At 33.0% G+C, this 19,440-nt stretch overlaps 1 protein-coding gene across 2 annotated transcripts in view; it reads left to right on the forward strand.

Annotated features, from left to right (window-relative positions):
* Positions 1-18,052, forward strand: part of LOC136990499 (heat shock factor protein-like) — a 43,701-nt gene extending 25,649 nt beyond the window's left edge. For both annotated transcript variants that reach the window (XM_067288893.1, XM_067288894.1), the window contains exons 5-11: positions 958-1,110; positions 5,126-5,349; positions 7,677-7,952; positions 8,422-8,527; positions 13,851-13,895; positions 17,708-17,747; positions 17,809-18,052. In XM_067288893.1, the coding sequence (XP_067144994.1) occupies positions 958-1,110; positions 5,126-5,349; positions 7,677-7,952; positions 8,422-8,527; positions 13,851-13,895; positions 17,708-17,747; positions 17,809-17,882 (918 nt within the window). In that variant the 3' untranslated portion in view covers positions 17,883-18,052. The remainder of the gene's footprint in view (positions 1-957; positions 1,111-5,125; positions 5,350-7,676; positions 7,953-8,421; positions 8,528-13,850; positions 13,896-17,707; positions 17,748-17,808) is intronic.
* Positions 18,053-19,440: the final 1,388 nt, after the last annotated feature.

Here is a 19,440-nt window from a genome sequence, read left to right on the forward strand (position 1 = left end):
ATTTAGTTACTGAAAACAATTTCTTTTATTTTGACAATTTGACTCAAATCATATACAAACACCTTTCTGTCCTGACAAATCAAATTTTGTATAACTAATCTAAACTAACTTCAACCTGTTTGATTACATCATACAGAAGTGAATGTTGCTTAGAACTTATTTTCGAAAATCAATCATTTTGAAATAAAATATGTATATCTAAAGAGGAGAACATTTGTTTCAATGTGTATTCAACAATGGAACATTTTCAAATACAACAATTCAAACAAATTCAACATAACAATTCAAATATTCAGATAACATTCATTAATATACAATACTAAAGAAAAAGAGCCATGGCACTGAAACATTATATTTGTCTGTTTCAATGTACATTTTACATTCTCCTTTTTAAACATACATGTTCTATTACATAATGTTTAGTTTTTGAAGATATGTTTTAACAAACATTCTCTTCTGTGTGGGTGTAACTCAAGGATGTTTTTAGCAAAGAAGCCAAAAGTATTAGCTAAATAAAGCTTTATTTTCTAGAATATAGAAAGGTATGTGATTTGAACATGAAATTCCAGTTTCTCTCTTACCTTTGTTAATATTTCACTTTCACTTTTATGTTAATTTGGAGTTTTATTAATGTATATATGTAAAACTATTATTTCCAAATAAACACTATGATATTAGGCTAATAATTATATCATAAAAGATATTTTTGAGCTAGTCTGAAAACTTATACTTTTGCAACATTAGCCTTTAATGAACCAAGTGTTAGATAGGTGGCTTATATCAGGCTTTGTGTGATGTATATATATCATGCATGAATAATCCACACCCCTGAGTAATTGTGAACTTTCTTTTTATGATATTAGTTTTAACAAAAGTCTGTTGTATCATAAAATATGTTAGTGTGATGGTATATTTTGGTTTAAAATTGGAAATTGACATTGCCATTTATTTTTATAGCTAATCCAGTTTCTACTGACTGTAATACAACCAACTTCCAACAGGAGAAAAATTGTCAAAAGAAGCTTGCCATTGATGATTCAGGAAGGAAAAGAAGTTGATGATGATCAATTAGTATCTCAGAAAAAGCAAAAGAGAGATGATAACTTACCAGTAAGTACTAATAAAATATCTTCAGTTCAATTTTTTTATTAATGTAGGAGCTTTGTCTGGGAACATAAAAGAGGAAAAACAAGTTGGCAAGAGCTCTTGCTTGATTTTCTGGCACTTGTAATTTACAGAGGTAAAGTTGTGTGCAGTGCTGTCTGTTAGGAGATTTTATTAAAAAGATAGATGCTTATTTTTGGTGGTAGGAGTGTGTTTCTAAAAAAATGTATATGGCAGTAACGAGTAAAACCTTATTAAGTTTCACTTTACTTGAGATATGACACATGACCCTCCCTCTATCTACCCACCTCTCAACTTTTAATTACCAAATTTAATTAATAGCATCAATGCTGCGTGTATAGAAATAACCCTGCCAAGCTTCAAAATTTGCATTATATCTCAGGATGATATGAACCAAAGTTCCTGTGGTTCCTGAGATAAAATATAAAAGAGCTACCCATTGTGTGCACACAACACAGACAAACAGACACAGAATTTTGTAAGAGTTGTTTTACATTTTTGGATTCCTGGAGAGTCAAAATTTGACCAATTAGGGTAGATGTACCAGTTTTGACCAGTGTACTAGTTCTGGCCAGAAAACAAATTTAACTTAAAAATATAATCACCACATATTCAAATCTGTCCAATGAAACAAACTTTTATTGCTAACTGTTCACACAGTTAACAATAAAAGTTTGTTTCATTTGTGATTATATTTTTAGTTAAATTTGTTTTTTGGCCAGAACTGGTACATCTACCCTATCATAGTTTCCCTATGATGTATTCTTTAACTGCTGAGAAAGTAATATTATATAAATAACCAGTTATTTACTCAAGTTTATTTTGAATTTCAAGAAAATATATTAATTTTACTAATACAGATTTATTTAAAATTAACATTTTTGAATATCTTATTCAATCATTGGGTTTTACACATTTTTTTGTGCCTCATTTGGGAGTGGTCTGCTTAACTTCAGCATGTGACGCATTGCAAATATATACAGTACTTTCTAAGAATAAAGTAAATCAGAATTTCAAATTCTAAAATATAGAACTTAGAATTAATTGTACTATATTTAAAAATTAAATTGACAGTTTTCTGTGGGAGTTTGTGAAGAATATTGCCTATACACGATGACCTAAAAGTCTGGATGACTTGAGGATGATAATCTCTGAAGAATTCAGAAAAATTAATCTGCAAATGTTAGAAACCACGTTAAAAGAATTATGCACCCAATATGAATTCTCTTGAGCACACAAAAGAGGTCATGCCAGAGGCCTAGATAATGTTTGATGCCACTAGAACTGATACCAAAGCATTTTTAAATCATCTCATTCAGATTACACTATTCATACTGTATAATATATATAAAGTCATAAAAATTGATATCTATATAAAACTGACAAACCACCTTGTATATATATACTGTATTGTTCTGAGGAACTAGCAACATAGTATACAACTAAGTTACATTTAAAAATCAGATATTCAGGAAAGACAAAGAAAAATGAGTGGAACAATAGCCAGCAGGAATTCACAGGTTCTGTCAAGGGTACTTCTTTAATTTTAACTTTTAAAGATCTACAATGTGATAGTAGTGAATAAAGAGAGGACTACATCTTAGCTATTGTTGCATTTGCTATGTGAAAATACAATATTGTGAAACAGAGCAACCATGATAAAAACACAAAAGATCTGATCCTAGCCAAGTACATAGAACTGTTTGAAATTTTTAAGCTTAGTCAAGAAAGAAACTATTAATTAGACTGATGTAAAAAGTAACATTCAATGCATAAAGAATGCTGTATTGACATCATTACATATTAAAGTGTTAAAGTTTAGACTCAAAATATATATATAAGTTAATTGTGATTTTATATGTATTTATCATTTGCAATATCTAAGTAAAAAAGCTGTATTTGTTAACTTTTTGTTATTTTTAAATATTGCATATGGTTGATTCTAAGTTCTACATTTTAGGATGTAGAATTTTGACTTATTTTATTATTAGAAACTATACACTTTTAATGCACCATATGCTGCAAGAAAAGCAGACCCCCTCAGATGAGACAAAGAATTTGTATAGGCACAAAAGAAAATTGCATGTATATTCTTAGGCTAAAAATAGGTCTGGTTGCATCTTTTTAATTGTTGCAATTATTTGGCAGCCTATGTGCACATTCGTATTAAAAACTGTTTCATTTTTATATAAAATACATTGTAAAAATACAAAATATTAAAGACTAATAGAAATAAATTATTCTTTGTCATCCTCTTTCATTGTCACAGGAACATGATCCACACTGTTGAAGTTGACTTTTCTTTTAGGCTACTTTCCCTGCCTATGTTTATGTAAATCAGTTCCTGTGATGACGAAGAGGATGACAAGAATAATTTATTCATATTAGTCTTTAATATTTTGTATTTTTAAAATGTATTTTATATAAATATATTTTGTCCTGGATTTTTTTGAAATTTTCTTTATGATGTTTCATACTTGTGACCAGAAAGTTGCACATGCATTCCTAGATTTAAGCATGACAATGACAGATTAAAATATTTGAAAAATGTTAATTTTTAAATAAATTTGTGTTGGTAAGAAAGGCATGTAGATATTAAGATATGTTAAAACTTATGAAATTAATTTCTCAATTCTAAGATACACTTTACTTTAGATTAACAAAAATGGATAAAAGAGAGGCAATGATGTCTTAATCGGTAGTACAGTAGGTGTTTTTATATACTCTATTTGGTGTTCACATTAATTCAAGTGAACATCACCATTAACAAGCATTTAATTTAAACTTCAGCAACAAAATAATATTTAAAATATGCACTTTAAGAGACATTACTTGTTTAATGACATTACTAACTTTTATTGTTCTATTGTAACTTTCTATTATTTTTTTAACTTGTTACTTAATAAAATTGAATTCTTACAAGTATTTTTGGAGTAAAAACTTTTTATCGTGAATTTGAAATCAGATTTTATCTTAGAAGCAAGGACATATGGTGTTTATATATGGATTATTTAAGACAATATTGAATAACAGTTTTTTAAATTCCTATTAGAAAGTTAATGTTATACTATTATGAATGCTCTACAGTTTAATGTGTTTGGCCAGAATTTGAATTAATTCTGCAAAACTTACAACAATTTGGGTACAGTAAAAAAAAAATTTTGTTTTTTTTAATCTTACATATTCATTTTAATTTATAATGTTAATAAAATAACTACATTATTATTATTATTATTATTTTGTCAACTAGAATTACTTTGTTTGTCCACAGCTTAAAACTACTATCCAATAGAATAAGTTTTGCATTTCATTTAATTGGAAGACTAAATTTGGAAATATGGTCATGTCTCACTTAATGCCCTACCTGTTTGCACTCAGATTTACAACCAGCTCTCCAGTGTGGGGAATCCCCTTTCTCAGTGTGAGTCTCATTCTTGCAGTTGGTCAGTATTTAATACATGAAGCACTTGCAATCTTCAAGGCTACATATTTTGTTTATAAGTGTATTCTATTATGCATCCCATAGTTACAAGATGCCAGTGAAAAGAAAGAGCATGATTTCTCCTAGAGGAAGTACCAAGGGTTGAAGGAAGACTATCAACCTTGAGATGAAAATGATTATTATAAATGACTATGAAGCTGGTAAAAAACTAAAAAAACTTAAAATGATGTGCCAGCTCCAAGTCTTGATTGTTAAGTGAGGCATGTCTGGATTGATTTGTTTGGGACATGCATGCAATTTTGTGCTTTTAACACTGGCTGAGATAAAAAAGAACAAAATATGATTAAGTTTAAATTCTTATAATTTTTAAAATTTATAGATTTTGTTTATATTTGGTAAAAATGCTAACAGAAATATTTAATATAAAATATGTACATTATCTCATTTAAGTTGATAAATTTTAATAAAATTAGCAGTGATTGTTGAATTAAATAACATATTACAGTACAAAATTTTGTTACATTTTCGTAGTTTTAATTTTTATTTTTAACTTAAAAGGAAAAGCAGTGTCTTACTATTCGAGATGTCACCGATCACTTAGACAATGAAAATCTACTTTCTTCTCCGACAAACGAAGCTTCTTGTTCTTCGTCATCGCAGACCAAAAATGCTGAAAGTTCTGTTGAATTTGTAGATAGTGCAATGTCTTCAATTTTTGATACTAATGTGAATCCTACAGCAACATTAGAAGAGTTAAATATATTGGAACCACTACAGTCACCGTACGTAAATTTATATATCTATATACTACTAACTATAATATATTATATTAGGTTTTATTGTAAGTTATAAATTTGAAATTGTTGTTTACACACACACACACACACACACACACACACACACACACACACACACACACACACACACACCCCACACAAACTCTCCTCACACCATCATTCATTAGTTTTTTTTAATCTCTTTAAGAGTAACATATCCCTGGAAGATGGAAAGTTTTACAAAAATCTTACTTAACAGATTATGTAATGTAAAGATGGAAGTACTAGAACAACTTTTATTGATTAAAAAGTAAATATGATCCATGATTCTATTCATATTACTCAAAAGCAATTAAATTCATTATATACAATTGATAATTCCTTACACTCAAATAGTCAATGCTGTAAGAACATCTTCGGGATTTATAAAATTTGTACATTTATAGATTCATTATAAATAAATAACGACTAACCCGTTACAAAGCTACACATCCACAAGAGCCGAATTATCGGGCTAGAGTTGGCTATAATAAATAAATAATTAATAAGACAATTTGGCACTAGAGCTCGGCGTTAGGCGCCATCTCTTACTAAACTTAATAATTATAATTAAATTAAATAAATAATTTTAATAATTTGGAACTGGAGGAAAAGAAATCGGCCCGAAGCGGGACTCGAACCCGCAACTTCTGCTATCCGTGCAGACACGTTACCAGTTACGCTACCGCAGAAGTTGCGGGTTCAAGTCCCGCTTCGGGCCGATTTCTTTTCCTCCAGTTCCAAATTATTAAAATTATTTATTTAATTTAATTATAATTATTAAGTTTAGTAAGAGATGGCGCCTAACGCCGAGCTCTAGTGCCAAATTGTCTTATTAATTATTTATTTATTATAGCCAACTCTAGCCCGATAATTCGGCTCTTGTGGATGTGTAGCATAGATTCATTAAGATATTAATATCTTTCTCATGACAAAATGAAATTATTTAACTGAATTTGTGTTTTAATTTTTGTATTATTAATTTCTGGAAAATCTTTAATTTAAAAATTAAATATTCTTGGTATTCATCATTATTAATTTTAATTTAATTTCTTATTAGTATCTTTCCTATAAAAATAGTCTTCATGTATACTCATTGCCATAAAAAGCACACCAAGAAGGAGTTGTCATATCGCTGTGAAACTTAGCATGCAGATAAGACTCAAGTAAATATGAAAATCATTAAAGTTTTAGCATGATGGCTTCTTTGTGTAATGCTAGCAGAGGGTGTTAAACTGTGTCCAGCTTGGTCTATAAAAAAAGCATGCAGAGGCATCTTGTTTGTAGTTTATTTGCTGCAGAGGGACACTGCATCACTAGAGATGCCTTTACATCACAATTGAAGACCGTATGAACAATTAACCAAGTTTGAGAGGGGAAGGATCATCAGGTTGAGAGAAGATGGATGGTCGTCTCACCGAATATCATACCACCTAGGCCATTCTGACAAAATTGTGAGGAGGTGTCTGGAATAAAAATACAAGCACAGTAGCGTTCGAATGCTGGATATAAACTGAATGTGGCATTAGATGGCCAGCGAGATATTAAACTTATTTAGCTTGTTGAAACATGATCTAATCCAACAGCAGGTTGTTTATATTTATTCCTAGTATTCTGGATAACATGTCGAAACATGCTCAATCTCACCAGTAATATTATTCACTATTAACTTTTAATCTGTTTCTACATGATCATGTGACCTTCCTCCTAATGCTAAAGCTACTTAACCCACCTTCCCCTACCACTATTCTCTTCAACCATTGACATTTTTATTTATTTATTGCCAAGTTCAGCTATAATTGATAGAATTAATGTGAGAAGTCTCTATTTTAAGGCCATTTTTTAAATAAAGAAAAAAGAAACTAAATTTTAAGTTAACTAGGAATTTTATGCTAAATACAAACAAATACTTGAGTGTAACAAAAAAAAAATTGACAAGATGGAATTTTTTTTGATATTTTTTTGGTTTTTACCAAGTTGAAATCTATAAGAAAATGTATAAAAATCCCATGCAGTTTTTTACTTGCAGACCTGTGTAATCATTCAGATATTGAGGTGTTTTTATTCACCCTAAATTATGTTGTGACTTAGAAAATTTTAACCTGTAAATTTTGACATTTAAGTCTTGCAAACCTTTACGATATCTCAGTGAATATTGATTTTGATTTTTTTTATTTTACTCTACTCTAGAATAAATAGATTAATGTAAATAATTTTGTTGAAGGACAATTTATTATTAACTGTTGTTTAATTACTTTTACTTTTGTCATTTACTGTTTTGCTATTTTTTTTAGTGACAGTCTAATTAATCCAAATCAAGTAGATTCTCAACTTTTGGAAATATTGCATCCTGAGAACTTGGTGACAAAAAAAACAAATGCCGATCAAAAGATGCTATCTGAGTCTCCCTCAATGGCTTCTGGTGATACGTTGATCGACAATGTCAAAATTGCAGACAGTCTTCCTTCCGAAACAAAAGTGATGCCGAATAAGAGTACGGAGATTGCCAAAAGTGAAGAAGTAGCTGCATCAAGTTTAGAATCTATTCCTAAAATAGAAAATTTATCAAAGTAGGTTTTCTTTTTAAAGAAATAAAAATTATCATATCTATTACATAAAATCTTACGAACCTGACAAATTAGTCCAGCAGTTGTCAAAATTATCAGCTTTCTAAATTTTTGACCTACTCTGGAGGTCTTCATCTGGAAATTTGAATACTGAAATGTTCATTCAAATCAAATACATTTTTAAAATTTTGCTGTAATTAATTGAGCATTCCAGTAATTTAATTTCCTGTGATGATCTTAAGAGTAGGTGGAAAGCATTAGAAAGGTGATAATTTCAACAACTGCTGGACTAATTTGTCAGGTTTTTGAGATTTTATGTAAGTTGTTTATTGGAAGTTGAATAATTGTTAATTATCATATTTATATTATAATTTTAATATCTCAAACAAAATTTTATTATTGAAAACTTCTTAGGTCTTTTAAAATTATGAATACTTATATTTTGACTTATGAAAGCTATTTCTATTTTCAGAAGTTCATTTACAGAACATCTTGATCATGTTGACAATGAATTAAATTGGTTATATAATCAACTCTCTGGAGAACAAATAAACCTTGATCCATCAGATTTGCTCTCGGTAAAAATTTCAAATTGTTTGTTCTTTTAGAAATTTTTATTGCTATTGTTATAATTATTACTATATTATGAAAATACTAATGATGTGACATTCTATAAAACATATACAGGGTATCCACTTAAACATCTATCCAGGGGAAAAAATGATCTTTCCAGCATTGGTTAGATTAAATTAGGTGTGGACTTTAGCAAATACAAATACACCAGATATATTATATCGCCACAACATGCACCAATTCCATTGCCATCTGTAACTGACATGACATGCAAAAGATGCTGCATGTTGATTCAAGTGATGCAACACAATATTAAATCTATGGCACTGCAAGTTGCAACTTGGTACATTTTATGGATTGATGAATCATTGTTTTCCTGGAATGGAGTCACAACTATCACAACATTTATTACCAGGCAGATCAATGTATGTGACACAGAGTGCATTTTACCTAAATGTCTAGCTTGGAATTGGCATGTTGTAAATATCTCTTATTTCCTTCTTTTGAGTAAAAATTTGAAAATCAGTTTCGTAGAAAAGTTGAGTTTCGAAAACTGGTGTTTTAAAAAGTTGGTTTTTGTATAAACCCTATTGTCAAATGCCTTGGAAATATCTAAACTGATGCCTAAGACTTACTTGTGTTGATTGAGAAGCATGTCATTTTTTTATTTTTAATATTAAATAATTATTTTCACTTAAAAGCAAATCTGACAGCCAAAAAAATTGCTGCGAAATAAATACCCCCAAAAATTGTTTATATAGCAAAACTGTATAAAAAATTAAAAATAATCTTAAAAAGCTGCTTTTTGTGATAAATATAGCTGCAAGGATTGTTGTTCTTTCATTTGACAGCATGTGAAAATTCACACATGCAGTCTACATTGTTTACAAATGGGTTGAGCTTGAGAACAGCTGGTGACTGCTTTCCCAGGATATTCTTGTATGTCTCGGGAAGATCAGTTTAAAGCAGGAGGGGAACTAGTTAACCACATCTATTCAAATATAACACAAAATTTTCGATTTTTATGCTATTGAAATACGGCGGGACCCAAAAAAAAAGTATGGAAAAAAAATTCTACTGAATAAAAAAACAAAAAACCTACTGATGTCATAGAAAACATCCAATAGCATTTTTAAAAATTTTACCGATGTCAAATTGGTCAAATAGAAGTTTAGAACAATTTAATTAATTTGATTAAAAAATTCTCATAAAAATACAATTGCACAATTAATTAGCTAATTAATAACACATTATAATAAATATTCACAGCAAAAATAATTCATGAAATTTGCATAGGTGATAGATAACAATGTATATTTACTGGTCCATTCATTTTTGGAAAAGTTAATTAAACAGAGATTGATATCTGAATGTTCAAAATATGATTGCTTGATGACTTGCCACTAGCTCGACTGCATTGGATTAGGTTCTGGTGAGATGGCACATTGCCTTGTTCCTTGACAATGTTGCATCAGTGGCTCACAGGCAGTCTGACAATTGCCAGATGGGCTGATTCTGTCCCATTCCAAGGTCCATTCTCCAGGACCAACCCTTCTGGATTTTTATCACAGGATTACCCAAAATCATTTGCATATGATTTGTACATAATGGTACTATGCAACATTGGCAAACTAGAGAGAGACATACAATATGCATGCGAAATGGTGACAATGGAAGTGCTACTTGCCACCCATATAATGTCACACTTGATTATTTGTGTCTTTGCCATGAAGGCAGTTATTTCAAACACATTCTCTAACAAACTAAAGCTCCTTTTTTTTTGCATGAATTCTGCAATGTTGTCTTTATCCTTTAAAAATCAGAGATTTGTAATTTATGCTAAATTGTCTTAAATTGATTTCTTTTAGTTATTTCATTGCTGGAACAAGCATGCATCACATATACATACATTCGTGCAATACCAGAAAGATCTCTTTTGCTCCCAGATAGATGTTTAAGTGGATGCACAGTAAGCTTCTACATGCACGCCCATGGTGTTTTTCTTTTACATGAGATTTTTACATTATTTCAATGTTTCACAGTTCTGAATTTCAACAAGTTTATTTTCAAAATACTATATTTGAAAAGAAAGAAAACTCAAGCTACTTGTTAAGAAAGACAAAAATAAGACTTTATTGGAAACATTTTGTTCATTTGACTTTGGCTAGTTTTCCAGTTTGGCTAGATGGTAGTTTCTTTGTATCTAAATGGTGTTTCAAGTTTTAATTAGTTTTTAGACAAAATATTGAAGTTTTCACAACTCAATTGTCAATTTGAGATTGCAAGAATTGATGAATGGAGTGTGGAAAAAGCTGTGATTTTAGTTTTGCAATGAATGTAGTAATTCCACAACTATTAAAATGTAGCATTAGGACAACCTTGATATCCAGCCAGGATGAAGTCTGATTATCTTTTGGTTGAAATCAGTATTGATGTATTGTTGGAGTTTGATGAAAATGAAGAGAAGTTGTTGATTTTTGTCAGTAAGGAATTTGTGCTAATCCATCAACTTCCATATAAATTTTTAAGCAGGTGAGAAACTGGATTATCCAAATTAAAAAATAAATATTACTGTATTTGTTTCTATGCCATAATGCTGTGTGTCCTGTTAGAGAGCATTGGAAAATCTAGGACACAGAATCTCTTCAACTAGACCTTCTTTTATATTTCCAGGAAGAAGGAAAAGCAGTATGACTGGTAAATATATTGTATTTGCCAATTATTAGAGAGAAGAATAAAATTGATATAAGAACAGAAACCAATACAACATAAGTACAATAAAATTGTGTGGTAATGAATTTTAATGTTTCTGAACACGTTTCTAATGTCACAGGTTCCTAAGACACAAAAAAAATGAAGAGGATTGAACACTGTTAACAATTCCCAGGTGGTGATGTTATTTTGGATAAGGGAACAACACGACAATCCTGAAGGAGCCTCAGCCATAATTAACATAACAAGCTTCAAAATGACCATCTGAGTGCAGAAGAGAGCTTTATGATTGGGAGGACAATGATGGAATGTTTTGTTTCTGGTTGAGAATTACTAAGAGAAAAGATCTTTTATGATCTTTTCTCTTAGTAATTCTCAACCAGAAACAAAACATTCCATCATTGTTCCATTCCATCATTTGTTTTTATACAAATGATTCTGAAAAAATGGAAAACACATTCAGCAGAACAAAATCATAACCGGAAGAAAGCCTGTATTTGCATTTATTTGAAAACATTTGTGTTATCAAATAAATGCAAATCAGAAGCAGTTGGTGAAGTTTTATGTTATGATTCCAAAACAGTTGAGAAGCTTAAATATTAAAAAGTGTCTTTAAGAACATATCTATAATAATTTTAATATTACAGTAACTAAAATTTTATCTCGGATTATCTGGGCAATTTTACTTTGTACCATATGTTGGCAACTTCAAAATATTCTGAGGTGCATTATCAGGACAGAAGAAGATTCTGATTATCACAAAAGCATATTTTAAGAAGTAATTGTACAAAGATTTATTAGATCTGCTGTTGACTGATAGCTAAGCTGAGACCACAGGCTTAATTATTATAGTATGCAGCTGGTCCTAATTTAAAATACAGTGGTGCCTCATATAACGGACGCTGTGAACAACGGACTTTCTGTTTGGCCGTTACGTGACTCGAGCAATGGACTGGCTGCGAACAACGGACTTTTCGGCATAATTGGTGACTGCTCCATGGGCGCGTTCTTTAATAGCGGTCGCTCTGCGTCTCCGCTACTATGGGAGTGCGCTGCTGTTTGTAGGCATTTAGGAATGACGGTGAAAGAAAGAAAGATGGCAGCGCCCGCACTATCGATAGTATCGCGATGGAGGAATCTATAATTCTAAAATATGAGCTTTTAAAGGCAAAAGAAGGGTCCCAATTGTAAAATTTAACCATAAAATGGATTATTTGTTGAAAGAGCATTCAAAATAGCCTCGAAAAAAATTCGTAAAGACACTTACATCACCGCGTGCGCTAACTTGCGCTTTCACAATTTCTAAATTTTCATTCATAAAACCACATAATGGACCCGGAAACGAAACTATCTGAGCCATGGAGGACGCTGTGTTGCTTTCCACAAGCAACGGCCGCTTGTGCTTTACTGCTACAAGCGGCCGTTTTTGCCATTCGACGGCGCGCACTCCCACCGGAATTTAGGAACGCGTTCCGCAGGAATTTTTAAACGGATGTCGCTCGCGCAGAGTTACGCGGAGGAATAAAAGAACGCACTCCATGTTCATTCTTTTATGATACAGTACGGTTATTTTATGCTGCGGAACGAATTAGACATTTTAACGTGTATTTCTATGAGAAAATGCGTTTCAATTAACGGACGTGCACCTGGAACGGATTAAGTACGTTATATGAGGCACCACTGTATATTAATGTGTTTTTAGTTTTGTATGCAAAATGCACTGGAAAAATTGTTTCACAGGCAGGGCCAGATTTACATAGGGACATTTGGGGCTGGTGTCCAGGGCCCCCACAAAACTATGCTTAAACATAATTTTTTTTTTTTTCTCCATTACTGCGACAGCCTAGTGTGGCCTAATTATGAGGGCCACAGGCAAAGAAAACCAAACCCTGGAAAAAACCTATGAAACATCGGAAAATTTCAGGAAAAAATTTTACATAGGTAGTTTTCAATTAAATTAAAATAATTTAATTGAAAAATACCTATGTAAAGTATTCTGTGTAAATTTTCTAAATCATCAAATTTGCCTACTCTTAAAGGGGGCCCCCACTGAATTTGTGCCCAGGGCCCCTGGATTGGTAAATCCGGCCCTGTTCACAGGGGACTGTGAACTTGCAAAGTTTAAGAACCTTTATCATATGTGAAGACTAAGAAGAATAATGATTTATATTAGATTGTTACTTATTTGAATAGTTGAAAAATACGAATAAGCAGGTGAGTTGTCATCTTATTTAAACATGAATTTGGAATATAGGAAATGTGATTACTTCATTGTGTCCAAAGCATTTAACAGTATTTATTATTTTTATACTAATGATTTTGTAACAATCAAATTTGCTATGTTGTAAAATTGTAATTTGTACAATGCTTTCAAAGAATCATCGGACTGGAAATGTCTGAAAATAAACATTTAAAGTTAATTATTTTGGGAGAAGAACATAAGTACGCAGTATTATTTGATGACAGAACAACTTTTATTAGGGAAAAGATTTAGTCTGTGGATAATAATGGATGAGACTGGCTTAGGGACAATTAATTGATTCTCTTTAAGCATTGCCTATTTGTCTTTTTTTTTTTTTGTATTACTTTCTCATCTGTTTTGTTTTTTTTCTACAGCTGTTCGATACTGATGACCAAGCTGCAGGAAATGCCTGGACTTTGGTAGGTTTCCCTTTCTCTTCTTAAAAATTCTTCACTCTCTTCCTTCCATTCCATTGCCTGGGAATACAACTGTAATATTTAGACTTGGCTTCTTAAAATACAACTAGTTTTAAACAGATGAAGTGGTTGCCAGTGTCCATCCGATCAAGGTTGGGTTTATGTTCACATCTTAAAATACTTGGAAGAGAATCGCGAGATAACAGATGAATAGGCACACCGTTAATTTTCCATCCGTAATAATTAATAAAAAAACTGTTTTTATTTCTTTTTAAGTACCATTGGCATCTTTATAAAACGCATCATTTTACCTTAAAAAAATTTTTTAAGATAAAATCGTAACATGAATGGCAAACTATTTTTAAAGCATTGATAAAGCAAATAAAAATTAAAGAGCAAAAATGATGTTTTTCCAGGTTTCCACGGGACAAAAAGGATTAAGGTCTGAAAAATTGCTAGTTCTGGTTTGACACACAGGAAAAATCTGAGACTGGATAAAAAAAAATTTGTCTGTTTGGTCTAGGGATATTCTTCACACATTTACAGGGCTGGGCTGTTTCTGTCACAGTGGAACAGAGTGCCTCGGTACCAGTAGTGATACTAATGAGGCCAATGATTGAAGCAGTGTTAGCATCACCACACAGTTGCTGGCACTTTCTTTCACAATATCAAAAAGGTTAAGCTGGGCTGTTGGCATTAATAATGGTTATTTCACCAAACATGGGAACAGGATCTGATGGCCAGAAAATTTGCCTTTCTTCACTACCTAAAACAAAGTTTATATGTTTTAGAGTTAGTTAAAACCCTTCTATTTTCAACAAAAGATAAACAAAACAGAGTAAAGATATTGGCTGCTTAATCTCCCATGGCCACCCACCATTGAACCAAAGGGCAGTGCGTAGCTACATATTCAGCATCCTGGAGCAAGTAGAGTCGGTGTGCCCCCTAGTTCCTCCAAAGAGATCTCGCAAAATTTGTTTTGAACATGTAACTTAAAAAAGTATATCTAATTATTTCAATTTAAAACTTTACTCAATAATAGTGAGGTTGAGGCCAAAGTTTTCAATGCGAAAACATGTATGTCGGATGTGCAGCACCGTCTTCCTGTAAGCATAGAAGTTTGACAATGGCGTTTCGAACGTCAGCGGAATCATGTTCGACATTCCAAACGCCATTGTCAAACTTCTGCGCTTACAGGAAGACAGTGCTGAATGTCCGACGTACACATTTTCTCATTGAAAACTTCGGCCTCAACCTTGTTAATAATTTATTTGAGATTCAAGGCATTTTCAATAATTAGATATTCAATTTAGTAAATGCAAATATAATTCTTTAAGTACGGAATACCTAATAATATTTACTACATATTACATAACTGTATTGACAAAATGTATGCAAGTTTAGTTTAATAACAAATACATAATAGCGAGGTTGGCGCTGAAGTTTTCATCTCTAAAACGTGAACGTTGAATGTCGAGCGCCACTATCTTGTAAGCGGCGCTCAAAGTTTGACGTTCACATTTTAGAGATGAAAACTTGGGCCGCAACCTCGCTAATAATACATAAAAAAGCTTCAAAATTGTTGTTTTCTGGTTTTTTCATTTGCAAATTGGTCAATCACTTTCTCTAAATCAAGTTGACAAGCTATTGTTTTTTCAATTGATATAGTTGTCAAATAGCTAAGAAGGTGGTGTGACACGCTGCTTCTTAAATACGATTTGATTAATTTCAATTTTGAAAAACTTTGTTCTGCTGTCGCTGTTGTCACTGGTAAAGTTTAAAAAATGAGGCATGCTGCAATAATGTTGGAGGATCCACTCGAAGCTGCAGCATGAATTAAAAATTAGTTGGGCAACTTGGCGTATAGAGGTAATTTCTTTTAAGTGAGTATTAAAACAAGTGAGTGAGTATTGCTTCAATTTAAAATGTGTTTTTTACATTTTAAATTGAAGCAATTGAGGTCCAAAACTAGGCGAAATGTGAGAGGTATATGCCGATTGTAACAATTCTGATCTTTCCAGTATATTTTTATCAGATGACGCGACAAGATATGCGTGTGATAAGCATTTAAAAAGTGTACATAATTCTCGAATGGATTCAAATCTAATAGTTTATTGGTTAATTATTAAATCCATTACTTTATAAAACACTTGGAATTTGAAACATTGTTCACTGTTTTCAATGTGCTCATATACCTGTAATTCATCAAAGAATTTTTGCAATCTTTTTTGGGGAAAAGAAGGTTTAATATTCCATATAGCTGATAACTCAAGGGCATCGTTTTTAACAAGCAAGCGTTATTTATAGCAAGCGTTATAGTTACATCTATACATCGCAACACTTTGCATCAATAATTTACCCCATTGTTAATTTCTTGCTGACTAACATCTATGGTTGAACCACTTTTCCATCGATAGTAAACTTTGCAAGAAATTCCATGTTGGTTCGACTCTTCGTGCTTTTCAACATTTCTTGTTAAATGAAGACATTAGCAAAACGGTACCAAAGGATACACATCCTCAAAAATCGTACTGGGCAAGCGCAAACTCTAACATACGTTCACGAACTTTGATCTACGTTACCTGAGGCAGACCGCCCTTGCAATGGCCGCGTTTCTTTATGCAGCGCTCAAGAAGCGCTTTACAGCGAACACACTGAAACCTGTTTCTAAATGCAGCGGTGCAATGTAGCGAACCGTTTCTAAATGTTTGCTGCAAGAGATCGCTACAGCAAAGATAAAGCAGCTTTTACGTCCACTACACGTGTAAAGCAAAATGGACGCTAATGTGTATAATACGATATTATTCTGTAAAAATAAAAAAGTCGAAGTGACTGTTGTGTTGATAAAAATATTATGTAAAGATTAAGAAGAATTAAATTTTATAAAATGACTCTGAAAGTTATCTAAAGAATAAGAAAATACAATTTTACATCTTCCATCTCTTTACTTCGTTCACATTTTCGGAAAGAGAAATGCTCAATTCTTTATATCTTTTTATTTAAATATTGTAGTTTTTTAACTAAAGCACTACTTTTGGCTGTAACTGGAATTAAAGGATAGATTACGGCGTCCATGTTTCGCTCGAGCGGAAAGCGTTTCTAAACTATGATTCAGCGATGTGTAGCGATAACTGCTTGTGACGTTATTTTCGCTACACTCTCGCTGCATAAAGAAACGCGGCCAATTAGTCAGGAATGGAGTAAACAAGGCAATAAAATACTTAGCCGGCTTTAGAGATAAGAGGTTCGTTTTGTCTGTGTGTGACTAATAAATCTACAAAATTCAGCGAATTTCTATAAATTAATTACTTTTGTTTTGTTCGAAAATTTGAAATTTTTGTAATTTTTTTACAAATGTTTTTACAAGTTTTTATTTCGCTTTTCTAATTTGGCGCCCTTATGATTCGTGCGCCTGGAGCAGTTTGCTCCAACTGCTCCACGGTAGCTACGCCCCTGGGGAGAGGGATGAATCAATCTTGTCATTTGTCTCATATCTGTAGAAGAAATGTTGGTATTTTTTCCCTATCAGTCTTTTAAGCTTAGATGGGAAACCTCATCTCCAGAAGACCAACCACCAGTAACTGCTGTGCCATTACCGATTATTTGATGGCTCAGTTTATTCCCTCAGTCCTTAGCCAATGGGTTTCAGGATTCACATGAAAGGATGACGATTGGTGTTGTCGACCATTTCTACCTGCAGTCTGCATCCGTGTCCCATATGCCAGTCGTCCCCTTACTTTTGCTGTCTATGGGTTGCAGTTTTTGGACCTTTCTCTTTATTGCCATCTAACATTGTCTTTTCTTTTGCTCTGTAGGATTGTCTGCCCGAATACCCGTCTGGAGACATGCCAACAGGTACGTACCCCGAGTACCACAATTTGGGGTTATAATAAGGAGGTGTATTTGATGATTTCAGGCAGCCAACCCACTTCTTACCCTTCATTAGAAGCAGAACTGTGGGAAGAAGATTTCGTTCCAGAGGCGCTGTAGCTGATCCTGGATACTGTGCTTTTTTTCTAACATCACACTGTGCTTTTCCCGGAGTTTTCTCCATCAAGATGACTAGACTATTGTCTGTGACAGTAGGAAGAGAGATTTCCACACCACTCTTACTGATAGATTGTCAATATTGTCAATAAAAATCCTTTTTATTTTATAAATTTTGTTTGTTCTTTATTCTAATTGCCTGTATCTCCCTTTCTCCCCGGGAATTTCCCCTTCCATAAGACCTGGAGCTCTAGTTATTTTTCACCTTTTTAGTTTTCCACCTGTTTTCCCGACCTCAGGTTTGGGTTTCTGTTAGAAAGGATGCACGCCGGAACAACAGGTAGGAGGGCCTAATTGTTTTTGCCGCACCAGAAGGCCAAATGGGGACACAAGAAAAGCGGCACAAAATTGACTTCTGCGGCGAAAAAAGTGATGTCATTCTGCCGCTTTTCGCTGTCGCACGTTGTGTGCGCATCCTCTCTAAAAACTGCATGCCATCATTAAACATAGTAGTAGTAACCTTACGTGCACCACTCGGAGGGATCCTTTCTTTCTATTGTTTCACCCTCATTCTTCCCTTTCCCTTCTGCCAGCAAAACTTACACAACGGCGTTCTCTATGGTTAAAATTTAAAAATTCGTCCCGTCGCGACGGGACGAATTTCGAACGCATCCAAACGTGTTTCAAACACGCTCGATCCCCGAAACCAGATACTCCGGTTTGCGGCAAACAAAGCTCAAAGTTGTTTTCCGCGAGATTTCGGTGGTTTGAAAAACAGTTACAGTATTGTGAATTTCGGTTCGAACGGCGGAACCAACCTCCGACGATTATGCCAATTAAAGTTGGAATATTCCGGGCGACATTTATACATTATAAAAATAGTTTTATGTCGTGTTTGAATTGATTGAGATGAAAAAGAAAGAGGAAAACTGGGCAATGACCCAGATTGATTTTTTTTAAATTTGTAAAAATCATTTGGGTATAACACAAAGTTAGGCCGCGACTCCACTAGCCGTAAAAGGGCCGTAAAACCCCTCACCGTAAAAGCTTTTAATCACGTGACCATGATATTTTACGCCTGAGCAGGTCGTAAAATATCATGGTCACGTGATTAAAAGCTTTTACGGTGAGGGGTTTTACGGCTAGTGGAGTCGCGGCCTTAGGCTTATCTGGCTATCTTGTCTCTGCTAAATGGTTAATTGTATATGATGCTATCTGCAGAATTTCAAATCAGAGGGATGAATTGAAATTATAACCACGAAAGAAAAATGTTATGTTGATGATCAACTATGTCAGGAAGAAAGTGCACACTATTGATGTATAAATGTACTACACGATTACTTCCTGGGCAATTTTTCTAGTACCGGGAAGGGCAAAAAGCAAGAAAGAACCCAGTTCTCGTTTTTCTGGAAAAAATAGATCCAAAGTTCCTCTAAACGTTTATTTGGCCTACAGGTCGAAAGCTTTCCCTGGTGGGGAGGCCTTTTTTGCCCCCACTGTGCGTTGGATGGCAAGGGATGAACCATCCGGTGGAAAATTCTCTGAAAGCAGATGGTCCGGA

The sequence above is a fragment of the Centruroides vittatus genome, unplaced genomic scaffold (assembly GCF_030686945.1).
Source record: "Centruroides vittatus isolate TY-2023 unplaced genomic scaffold, ASM3068694v2 scaffold_944, whole genome shotgun sequence".
Taxonomy (NCBI): domain Eukaryota; kingdom Metazoa; phylum Arthropoda; class Arachnida; order Scorpiones; family Buthidae; genus Centruroides; species Centruroides vittatus.